The 12,958-nt window shown below is 36.9% G+C and overlaps 1 protein-coding gene across 1 annotated transcript in view; it reads left to right on the top strand.

Annotated features, from left to right (window-relative positions):
* Nucleotides 1-3,284: 3,284 nt before the first annotated feature.
* LOC140236872 (receptor-type tyrosine-protein phosphatase alpha-like) overlaps nt 3,285-12,958 on the top strand; it is a 31,428-nt gene continuing 21,754 nt past the window's right edge. Inside the window, exons 1-6 of the mRNA XM_072316814.1 lie at nt 3,285-3,330; nt 5,757-5,844; nt 7,099-7,193; nt 9,054-9,154; nt 11,777-11,870; nt 12,303-12,379. Coding sequence (XP_072172915.1) covers nt 3,285-3,330; nt 5,757-5,844; nt 7,099-7,193; nt 9,054-9,154; nt 11,777-11,870; nt 12,303-12,379 — 501 coding nt within the window. The remainder of the gene's footprint in view (nt 3,331-5,756; nt 5,845-7,098; nt 7,194-9,053; nt 9,155-11,776; nt 11,871-12,302; nt 12,380-12,958) is intronic.

Genomic DNA, 12,958 nt, shown 5'->3' with positions numbered 1-12,958 from the left:
TAGCATGATGCACGATTTTTGTAGTGATTTGTGACTCTGATGTGATCAAACCATTGTTCCCCATGCATCTGCTTTCACGTTGGAAGTTAGCCCTGCTGTTCGTTTCACTTCCGTTGTTGAACATTGCGGTAGAATAGCTCGGATAGAAAGCCAAACGAAGAGCACGCACTACAGAGCGAGCATATCTATTAATAGCAAGAACAATGGAGCATGTAATTATGCATGCGTGGACAAAGCATTCCCGAAATGCTGCAACTGGTGTCTCCGAAAGCCGAACTATGTAAATGTGTGTGAGGCACCAGCCAATCGCATGCGAGACCCTGCGCCGTAGCAACACTGGGGATATTGGCGCTGCGTTTGAAAGAAGCTCGAAACTGACGAGTGCGATCCAACATAGGGTGCATTCCATTTTTGATAGGAAAAACTTAGTCGTAATGCTATGAAATTTAGTGTAGATGTAGAAAACATATCAAAGATTCAATTTCTGCAAAAAAACTAAATTGACAAAAATAATGGTCAAAATCTTTGTACCCGCCTAGGAGGGAATTTGCTCTTGCGACTTTTGCCTGAAACCGTTGTCGCGGGTCACATATTTCCGGGCAACAAATTTTTTTTGCGCTTCACAGGGTGAGAAGAGTTTCGCGTGTTTTTAATTCCACAAAATCAAGACGTCAACTACTGGAACGTATGGCAAGCAAAAATGTTCGCATACTTTATTATTTTTTTTTTATTCATTTCGTGTGTTTTTGATTCCACAAAATCAAGACGTCAACTACTGGAACGCATGGCAAGCAAATATATTCGCATTATTTATTTTCATGCTAGATTTTGGTTGCACGAAATGCGCAAAAATTCCAACTCTGTGCAAATGTCCACTGTTACAGCACTACAGTACTTTAGGCTAGGCATACAAGAATGTGCATACACGCAATCCATCACACGTACGATAAGGTACATGTACAAGCATGGAGCTGCCATATGATGGAGTTGTGACATAGAAAATTGTCTTTCTTAAAACTACCCATTGCAGACTGACTTTGTTTATGTACATCAAAGCGTTCACACTGGTCAAAAATGTGTTATGCAATGAAAATCATTTTCACTGCCAGTTTGATTCAATTTCTGCATTTTTCCATGGAAAAAGTGTGCATTTCAATGAAAATCTACACAATAACTATGCAGCATAGAGGTCACAATTATTCTGAAATATTTGAAGCTCTATGTGAAGAAGTGTTTTGAAGAGCATTGATAAAACATCTTCATCACATCTATGCTTGTCAGAATTCCACAAGATAGGATGGTGACAATCGGTGACCAGATGAAGGGACAGTCACAGTGTGACATTGGCCGAAACCCTGGCATGCAGGGCAGAAGAAAGCGGGCAACCACGGAGGCTGAAGTCATCACTGCCATCAATGGTCCCTTGCGAGCAGGGTCACACTACACCGCATTTGTGAGAGTTTACTCACCGGACTCTGCCAATCCAGGGGTAGGCTTGCATTACAAATGTAGCTGATTCTTATGATATAATTACAAACCTAATGATGATGATGATGATAATGGTCATGATGATGCTAAGTAATAATGCTGATGATAATGATGACGATGATACAGATGTTGATGACAGTGATAGCAATGATAGCCATGAGAACTAAAATGTTTATGGTTTTGAGTAATATGATGATACTTACAATAAAGATGATAATGAAAGCTGTGATTTTTATGATGATGATGATCGTAATGATTGCTTTGTCAAAGTGATACTAACAATGATTATGATTATGAAAGTGAGTCATAAAACAAAACAAGTCTTGTTCAGGAAAAACAGCGGGCCATTTGCCAGGAGTCTCACATTTCTGTTTATATTGATTGTTTTCTTGTCAGTATTAATCTTGACGATGACGATGATGAATATCCTGATGATAATTTGACTTTTCTTATGGACTTTCAAATACAAGCATATTTAAATATGATAAAGAGATTTGTGATTGTCAGTAGCAGAGTTGGAAGTTGCAGTTTTTGTGCCTTTGTTTATTTTTGGAAAATATAAATACATTATATAAGTATATCTATCGAGATATATGTACAAACACTATTTTTGTTAATATTTTTTCATAGACGATTTTGATGACAATCAATGTAAGAAGTATTAATTACCATATTAAAGGTAATTTGATTAGCTATCAAACTAGTAAGTCAGCATAATGGAAAACTTTATGCATGAGTGAACATATTTTTTTTTTTTGTCCTCTAAGGCACAAAAGTATAATTGCAAAAATTGACATGTTGTCTTTTATTTGGAAATGTCCTTCAAGATAACAATGATAGCAAAAGACCAGATAACACACAAAGATATATATGAATGAAATAGAAAAAAAAAAGAGTTTTGTTCCTTCTATCTCTTTGTAACCTTAAAAATGAAAATGGGGAAACTAAAGGGGGGATAAGAATTTCCTTTCAGCTCAAACTTCAAATGACTTAGGGAGTAAGGGCACAAAGATGATTTAATGAACAGAATATCTTTATTTCATTCTTTTAATTTTGAGTAATCTAAGAATTCATGAGGAAAATTCAAGATTCAATTCAATTCAAATTACTACCATTTTTTTTTTCTATTGCTTCTACTCTCATTTCATTTGAATTTGGATGTGACTGAAGATTCTTCATCTTCCTCAATTATTTTAGCCTTTATTGATTATTTGGGCTTCAAAGATTTTGAAGAAATCATTTTTATTTATTTTTTAGTTTATATTTGCAATCTAATTCATGTTTTTTTATTGTGTTAAATTTGTCTTTCATTCTTTTTGTTGCATGGCAGAGCATGTGTGAAGTGCACACATGAATGACAACTTGTTCTTTTTCGCAATTTTTACTTTTGTGCCTTTGAGGAGAAAAACAGTGTTCACAGATACGTTAAGTTTTCCTTTTTATTGACCTACCAGGTTGATAGCCTATTGAATTACCTTTCATGTGGTATGTAATACATTAACTTTTAGCCAAATATTCTATGAGAAATATAAACTGTAAGAAGTGTTTGTTTGTTTATTTGTTTGTTTGTTTGTTTGTTTTTGCTGAGTATATAATTTTGACAAATCAAGACAAAGGATGTGGCAAGATGCCAGCTGGATAGCCAGAGCTTTCTACACTTGGTGTTCTTCAGTATTTTGCCTGAGTTATGTCCTATTTATATAGTTATGCTGACTAATAATAGTTCAAATAATTTCAAAGATCTGGCAACCTTCTGACTTCAGCAAATGTTTTGTTACTGGCTTATCTACCCACAGATGGTGTACTACGAGGATGGTGCCTTCTCGCCTGTTGTGAGCACAAGTGAGAGACAAAGATTTAAATCCTAATCATTGTGCATTTTCAAGGGGAATTTACCCTAAATGTGCAAGTGGGTTCAATAAATGCAGAGTTCTTAGTAGAACACAGTAAAGTGAAAGAAGAATCAGACAATGCATTCAAGTCTAATGAATTGTTCAATTTTTTTTTTGGTTCAAAACTCTGAAAATGTGTAACCTTTTGGTAGATTATTCCCTTTTCCTCAAACTTCACTCTTGTTTCTACTTAAAAATACTGCATTCACCAAGTCCATACATACTAGTTTGGTGTAAATTCCCTTTTTAAATTAGGCAAAAATGTTTACATATTTCTGTCTATGTACAACTTGTACTCACTTTATCTATCTACCTGATTATTCATATATCTATCTATATATCTATCCATCTATCTGTCTATCTGATTTTCTTTCCAAATTTCAATGTACTATTTCTATCTATCTGATTAGTTGAACATAGATCAATATGTTGTGTATATTATATACTAGTATGGTGACATGATGAAAATTACAGGGAAACAGTATACAAGGAAATATCTTTTCTTTCTTTTTTTAATTATGGAATAATATTCATGCATGATGCAGTTATGCTATCATTCTGATAAGGTACCTGTGCTTTGTTTGAATGTTGAACTACCTATTAAATAGAATAAATACCACAGTGACTATGTACTGTATAATGATTTTGATTTTGATTTTCAGTACTTATCGCATTTATACACTGTACCTATTTTTTTTTTGTGTGTGTATTTTTGTATTTGTATTTTTGTATTTTTTTATTATTTTGGTCTAAATGTTAATTTTTCTGATAAACTGTGTGCATAGAAACATCTGTATTAAGCGCCTTATAAATGTATTGTATTATTATTATTATTATTATTATTATATACACATATGTCATTGGCAACCACATATTCAAATTAGATAAGGTGATGATGTCATCAACATACAACTCCTCACTGGTGGATATTTTACAAATCATGTTTTTAGTCCATAATTTAGTAGATACAACCCCTTTCTCCCTTAAAAGTCATCATTGCTATATTGATAGAACACAAAAGTAGCATGATGCAAATGATACTGCATTATCTTCATGATTTCACATCTAAAAAAAAAAAGAAAAGAAGGAAGAATACATGTTTATTGGAGATTTCTCTGCTGGCCAATGGGAGACTTGTGTGGGGATGACATCATCACTTCAATTTTGCATATTTAGTAGGTGTGACTGATATTGGTCTTTAGTGAGAACATGCGAAAGAAAGTGATATTTGAGGCTGGATATGAGGATTAGCTGCAGCTGCTACAGGGCAGCTGAATTGAGTAATTCAGCAGAATTTGTAAGTTTATGTCTGGACAAAGGTACATTAATAAGTAAACAATCAGTCATACAAACCTGGTGCATTTTTACAAGCAAAATGTGATATTAATACAGATGATCGAGACACTCTCTGCTATCTTTTCCAAGGCACACTGTGATGAGTTCATGCTCATCTAGAAGGAAAGCATGTGACTTTATTTATTTTTCTAAATTGTTTTACATCTCCGTTATTCTTTATTCCATATATTTTCTATTGTATGTAGTTGGTACAATATCTTTTATTTTCAAAATATCCATTGCTTCACAAGTTGCAAGATATCATGAATAGTTAAAGTTATATGGATGCAAGTTTTAATTATGGTCTAATATTTAATTCTTGTTTTCCTCTAATTCTTCCAATCCACTGTGGATGTCACTCCTCTTGGCACCAACAGCCTCTGAAGGTGAGTACAGAAGTCCAGATATACTCAAATTGGAAAAGGACAAATGATATGGAGGGTTATGTTTAAGGGGGAGGGGGCTTTTTGGGTTTAACATTCTATACAGTGTAGATCCCTGCTTCTCAGCAAGTGGGCCGCAAAACTCTCACAGGTGGACCCCGATGTCGGCCAAATATGAAATAAAAAGAGATATGTATACAATTTTACTGGGCCTAAAAACAGTTTGAAGGACCCTAAGCGGGCCTCAGGTTGAAAATGTTCATAAGCTTGGATATAGATGATAGCTGGCATGGGGCATGAGACATGCAAAGGGTTTGGAATGAGTCCAAAGATGAAGTTAACCGACTTACAAGTATGACCTCCCTGATACAGCATTTCTTAAACAGGATTTTTGTTGAATAATGTGTTTTGTGACAAGTGATTAAAATTAAACGTTAAAAAAAATAATAATAAATAAAAAAAACAAAAAAAAAAACAGTGCAAATTGCTCCCTGGGAATATTCTTTTACACACTGAAATTCACTGCCGCAAATTTGAACTCTTATTGCGACCCACTGCTTAGAAGAACTTTGGGGTGGGGGGGGGGATTTCATATTTTTATAGGAGCAGAATTTGCTATTAAGTCTTCGTTGCTTGTTTGTTCTTTGTGATCATACAGGTCCAAACGTCGGGGGTATTGTGGGCGGCATTTTCGCTGCAATCATCATCATCGCCTTGGTCGCCGTTGCTTTCCTGTACCTAAGAAAGTAAGTTCTCGTCATCTGTTCCCATTTTTCTCCAATATTTCTTAGCATGTGCAGATGAGTTCAAAATAAAGATTGAGCAGATTAGTGGTGATAACTGAAGTTGTTCCATCAGCGTGCTGTAAAAGGTGCTTCTGGTTGTGCTTAATGAATCAATTGGTCCATGCCGTAGATTTTTACCACACAACCCTGATGATATTCCAGCAAGCCCACATCAATTGCCCGCAGTTTTATTGTGTGTGTGTGTTTTTTCTTTTTTCTGCCTTTAGTGATGGGTATAATGCATGAAGTCTGAAACTAATCATTGAAGTACACACATAATTGAGTTGATGAACCACAGGATATTACAAATGTAGAACACACCAAATGGTTTATGTTAAATATACTCAGTAGCGTTCTAGATTGTGGAGTTTTGTTATCTTTCATAGTAGCGCAACAGGCACATCATACATCAACGGTTTTACAGATATGCACACATAGATGCATCTTTAGGTAGGTAGATAGATATATAGATAGATAGATAGATAGATAGATAGATAGATAGATAGATAGATAGATAGATAGACAGATAGATACATGTAGATAGATTGCTAGCTAGATAGAATGATAGATTGAAAGATGTATGGATAGATACAGTAGATACCGGTAGACGCACGTGTAGATAGATACAAGTAGATATTTATACTAGATTACTTTGGAAGCAGTCAAATGAGTCAAGTATTTTTTTTTTAATCTTATGTGTAAACAAAACATTTTTATGATTCTTTTCTTTGCCTTTGAAATGAAATGCTCTCTGATATAACATTAAAAAGTTGTTTCCAACCATCTGGCTTTCGTTGAAGTGAGTATCTATTCATCTGATTTCCTGTGCATGCGCAAATAAAAATTGGTTTGTTTCAATATGTGATGATGGTCAAAGGTCTGCGAATCACAGTAATTTATTCTTTTCTATGATTAAGCAGCCGTATGCTGTGCATTGGTTTATGGACCTCGTTTTCTTGAAATATGTTCCCTTATGTTTGTACATTGTAGTGTCCTCTTCAAGAGGCTGCTGTGTACAATAATGTTGTGGAAAAAAATGGTGATAATGATGGTCGTGAAGGTGATAATGCAAGTAATGATAATGATTATGATGATAATGATAATGACGATGATGATAATAATATAGTTATGGTGATAATGATAATAAGAATAAGAAAAAAATTATAGTCATGATAATGATAAAATTCATAATGATGTGTTCTTGGTTGCTAGGAGAGACTCTGAGACAGAGAGCCATGGCCAGTTGATGCCCAACGGGCGGGACCAGACCAACGGCTCCGTGCCCATGGTGAATCTAGGTATTGACGAGGGTAAGACTAGATATTGTGGGTTCCTGGCGGAACATAGACGTGTGTAGTAGTCTCGCCACCCGGTTCGCATCTCATCCACCCCCTGTAAATGTAACCTTCACCCACATTCGTCCTTTGCAGTGTTGGCTTTGTGTGGCACTAGGTCTTTTTTGTTTGTTGGTGTTGGGGTTTTTTTTCCCCTCGTAATGTAGCGCACTGGTATAGCCCAGGGGGATGATTCTGGAGGTTGGTGTTGTCATGGTAAAAAACATTTAAGTCATCCTGAACATCACAGAGTAGTACGAGGTTGGGCAGTGGAGTACCCCTTTAATTTTGTGTCCCCTCATCACTTACATACAGCAATGTGACAGATTTTTAAGACTTCTTCAGCAATATTTTCACTAAATGAGGGTAATATCTTTTTTCTCAAGTTCTTGCCACATTCATACCTGGTATGAGATCAAAAAAAAGTAAGATAATGCCAAGTTAAATTTCATCTACTGTAAAGTAATGCACACATGAAATCAAAAGTCACATAAAATCATTTCATTTTTATGCATCAAATGAATGCAGAATGAAACTTGCAATAAAGGGGAGGTTTTTGAGTCCCTTGCCATTTCACTTGGACATTGTCAGGTATCATCAACACATTCAACTCTCCAAACAGTTCAATGTAGCCACTACAACGTGTATGGTGACCAGATTACAGTTCTTTAGAAATTTGTAATCTGTGATATTGTATTTTCTGAAGAGACACTGACAAGTTTGCAAAGAAAGTTTGAAGTTGTTTGTGTAGTGATCAGATTCTGTATGTGTTGTCCTCCTCAGCTAATCAAGACCCAAAAGATATGAAGATTTGAGAGAACCGAAGGTTTTGGACAAAAGATGCGAAAAATGCCCCAATATCTTCTTGTTTGGAGGGGGGGGGGGTGCTCCACTGCAACTTCATGCATTATCACACTCAGTAGCTACGTCTGGGGCTCTAAATGTCCACAATACAAGTAGCAAGACAATGTACTCGTTATCACTATATGTGTGTCATATCAACCAGTCTTCCATTAACATGTCCGTGTGTCAGATATTAGATTAAATTCACTTGCATGCTCATGTAGCAGAATTCAATCTCCAGTATCAGTACTTGTATTTTTGTTCATTTAAGTTTATTGATTATATTATCATGTAATTTTTGTTGTTGTTGTTGTTTTGTTTCATGATTAATCATTTCAAAATTCTAGAGCAGGCAGTTACACATTACAGTACTTGGAAAGTTGGGTGTTAAGAGTTGATCTTGAAAAAGCAAACTATGATATCCTTCCCTTATTTAATTTTGCAAGTGTCCCTTGCTGTGTCAGACGAATATTGTACATGTTTTCTCTTTTCTTATAATTATTTTGATAGATTTGTTGATCTGTTTATTCAGAAATTAACATGGTCATTCACACATCGAATGCATAAGACAAGCACATTATCATTATGTAACAAACTGTGTCACAAATGTTTCTGTTGTGTAGTGAGTCAAAAGTGCAAGAGCAAGGAACTAAATTTCAGAGGCAGTGTCCTTGGGGGTGAAAGTAATGATACAAAAATGTGGGAGAAAACAGAATGGACAATGAAGAGACTGCTAAAAATAGAGAAATATTCCATGGCAGGTTAAAAGTTGGCCCGTCCTGGTAGTTTCAAGCTTCATATAACAGAGACCAGACACTACGTAATGACACACTTTTATTGCGTTTTATAGGGACAATCTGTAGAATGCACCAAGAAATTACCCTTACGAAGGTTAACATAGAGATACTGTATGCATCTGCACTGCCTCCTTTTTACATTTCTGCCAATGAACTTTGCGCAACTTTGCTTCTGTTGTGTCCTTCCGCTGCGCAGTTGATGAAATGATCGTGAAGCCCATCCCTTTGCAGAACTTGGAGAAGGAGATTCGCCGCAAGAGTCAGGAAGAAAGGAGAATCTTTTGGGCCGAGTACAAGGTTGGTGCATTCTGATCTTCTATTGTGGGGCTAAAAAACGTTTGATAGTATCTTGCATTGATACAGAAAACTTTCATCAGTTTGGGAAAGATAGATATCACCGCAAAAGTTAAAGCATCAATAAACCCTTATCTTTGACTAGCTAGCTTTTGTTTACTACTATGGACTTTCTCTTCTTCTTGGGTACTGTCCAACACCCCTTTGCAGGGGCCACCCGGATAGGGGGTGTGCAGATGTTCATGGTACAGAAAGTAAAAGAAAGCTAGTTGTTTTGATCTTGGGTGTAGTGAAGGGCTGCTGTTTTGAAAGTATCCTTGTTTGTAATGTCCGTGACAGCTGATGGTAGTGCATTCCACTCTGTGATAGTCCTTGGTGGAAATGAGTACTTGTCACAGTTTTTGTTTGTGGCAGTTGGGCTGAAGCTTGTAGAAGCAACTTCCTGCGAACCCTTCAGACCAGACGCAGGGCTTTTCATACTGGGATGGATAGGCAACCCACAAGTGCCTCATTCTTAGAGAATGTAGTGATACGTCCTACCCTGCATCGCAGTTGCAGCGTTTCCCAGCCCAGCTCACGCTTCATGTCGGTGACGCTACTGTGTCTAGAACAGTCCCCTTTAACAAATCGTGCTGCTCTGTTTTGCACAGCTTCCAGTCTGTCTATCAAAATCAGTGTGTGGTGGTCCCAAACTGTTGAGCAGTAGTCAATTAGCAGCCTTACAAGAGTCTCATAGGTCATGTCCTTGATTTTCTTGGCCGAGTCTCAAGTGGAACGATTCTTGTCATACCTTTTTCTACATAATATATTGAGGCTTTGGGATCACCAGAGCTGCCAACTAGTACTGATTTTCAGTAATTTCTACTGAAATTGGACAAGAATACTGAAGGTTACAAGCAAAGTACCGATTTTAGAAATCATTGTCTGTGATAAATTCTATAACACTGTTAAGGATTACTGATTTTCACTCAAAAAAGGTGCAAATTACTGATTTTCAGCCATCATAGTACTGAAAGGCTTTTACAATAGTTGGCAGCTCTGGATCACTGGAACATTGATAGGTGATATCCATAGTTCAAACTTTCAAACTACCCAGTCGAATATAAAGTTTGCTTGAAGAGTTTTTTTGTTGTGATATAGCATCATCATTGTTTGGACTGCCCACCGTACTCCAGCAGATGATCTGCTAAATAGAACAGAGAAGAAGGGGAAAAGAAACGTATTTTAAAGAGGCTTGGATACTGTGTTGTTGATGGCAAAATTTCAAATGCTAAAAAAAATGTGAGTGTGGCAGCTTTTGTGTCCTCAGGCACAATTGTGACCCTGCACCACAAAACAAACAAAAAGTCGCCAGACATGAATTCTTAGTTAAGACCATATTCTGAAAGAGCAGACTTTAAGCTTTAAAATGATGTAGAACTCAAATCAAATGGACTCTCCTAACCTATCTAAACATTGGAAAGAAAGCACAAACTCAGGAAAAGTGTGAACTGAGAAAAGAGGCTCTGAAGTAAAGCATCTATTTAAGCACTTAATCTTTACCAAGCCATGCTGACTGTGAGATGAATGTTACAAAGAACAGGAAGTAAACCACCGGAGTAACAGCAATGAGGGATTATCAGATTAAACTGAAATTGAGCATGCCTCATTAACACATTCTGTCCATAATTAATGCCAACTTTCAAAGCAGTAGCGTTATCCTTTCAAAAGTTATTAAAGTTGAAAGTGAAGAGTGTGTACAAGGTTTTTCAGAAAATATGAAAAAGTCAAGATCGGCTAGGTTGACCCATTTCACTTATTTTCATCCGCACGCAAAATCAGCGTGTGCGACTTTTTGTTCATTTTGTGATGCACGGTCACAATTGCTATCCTCTGGAGCAGGTCGTAACGCTGGGCTGTGTGATATGAAAACTTCAACATGATTGCAACTTCTTACAGTGACAATGAGTGTGTGTGTGTGTGTGTGTGTGTGTGTGTGTGTGTTTGTATGTTTTAGCATCTTGCAGTCAGCTGTCATGGTTTTAATTTTTGTTACTGGTAGTTTTCAGGCTAACTGTGCAATATAAATCTGTGAGCAGTGTATGCAGTCACTATACTAACCATGAAATATGGGTGGAGATTTAGCCCACATGATTACAAAATGAAGAATTAAAGTTTGGCTATATTGTCAAAAATATATGCTTGACATTTCAACATTGAAAGTTTAAAATATTGCTTTGAAATATCAGGCTGCAACCCATGGAAAAGCTTTATCTTTATTAACTCATGTTGCATGCATGTTGGTGCTGTAAAGGAGGTTAAAGTTAAGAGATTAAGAAGTTTACTTCCATGAATGAGTGGACAAAGTTTGAGCAAAGTTTTAAGCCAGTTTGCTTCATAGAATGCAGACTGCTAATTCAACTCGATATCTTCTCCTAAAAATGTTTCATTGTACATTACAAATAACTGTGATTGATACCATTTTTAAAAGTGTATTCAAAATTTTTGAAACATTATACTCAACTATTCCTAGTACGAGTGAGAAGTGTTTGGAGAGCTTATTAGGAGAGTTATTTGATGTACGTGTAATTTAATCCTGGTTCTTTCCCATTTGTCCTTCATTTTTTCTCCTTCTTTCTTTTAAAGGCATTACCTAACAAGACCCCTGCTATGGTAACTGTGAATGCTAGCAACCACCCAGCCAACAAAGAGAAGAACCGATACATCAACATCATCGCTTGTGAGTCGATGGACACCTCTGGGGTTTGATTTTGCAGAATGTTATTAAGACTGATATTTGTGGAATTGAAGTAACTTTGTGGAGGAAAGGATTCTAAAGCGTGCCAAAATATCGTGAGAGGAGATGAAAAGGATTTATCGTGTATGTCATTTCTTTATCCATCCAGCAGTTCAAGTCATAATCTGGCATCTGGCATTGTTGTGCATCTTACTGGCGTGCTCATTAAAATTTCTTGAGAGATTGGAGAGGGAGATGGAGAGAGTGTGTTTGTGAGTGTGTTCGAGAGATATCTGAAAAGAGTAGAAAACTTCTTGGAGCTATCGCAGTTTGTCATAGGAATATATGTGTAAAGCAGCCATCCCCCCCCCCCCCCAAACAGTCTGTCTATGATTCATTTGTTTTGGTTTCACATATGCAAACTATTCCTTGTAGATGATCACACGAGAGTGAAACTGAGGACAATTGACAGCATCGAAGGTTCAGACTACATCAACGCCTCCTACGTAAACGTGAGTATACCATGGAGATTCTACAGTGGACTCCCGTTATAGCAAAGTCCTCGGGACCGGCAGTTTTCTTTCGTTACATCAAAATTTCGTTATAACCGAACAAAGGAACAACTACCAAAAAAAAAATGGAGCAGGTAATGTTGCGGCCCGGATTTTTACTTCGTTGTTAGCGGAATTTCATTATACCCCCGCCAAACGAAGTTTGAAGGGGGTATATAGGAATCAGCGGACGGTCGGGCGGTCGGTCGGGCGGGCGGGCGGGCGGTCGGGCGGTCGGGCGGTCGGTCCGTTGCAAATCTTGCGTCGCGAACTACTTCCTCAGTTTTCAACCGATTCCCATAAAACTTGGCACAGATGTGTGCCTTGGGTTGTAGATGTGCAAGACGTATTTTTTGACAGTACCCAAAAGTACGTTGCCATGGTAACGGCATATTATGGGCAAAAATGGGTACAAATCTTGCGTCGCGAACTCCTCCCACAGTTTTTGATCAATTTTTATGAAATTAGGTACAGATGTTCATCAAAATATGTTAATGTGCAAGACACATATTTCCGCAGTGGCAAAACGTGCGTTGCCAT

The sequence above is a fragment of the Diadema setosum genome, chromosome 13 (assembly GCF_964275005.1).
Source record: "Diadema setosum chromosome 13, eeDiaSeto1, whole genome shotgun sequence".
NCBI classification, from domain to species: Eukaryota; Metazoa; Echinodermata; class Echinoidea; order Diadematoida; family Diadematidae; genus Diadema; species Diadema setosum.
This window is presented reverse-complemented; position numbering and strand designations above follow the sequence as displayed.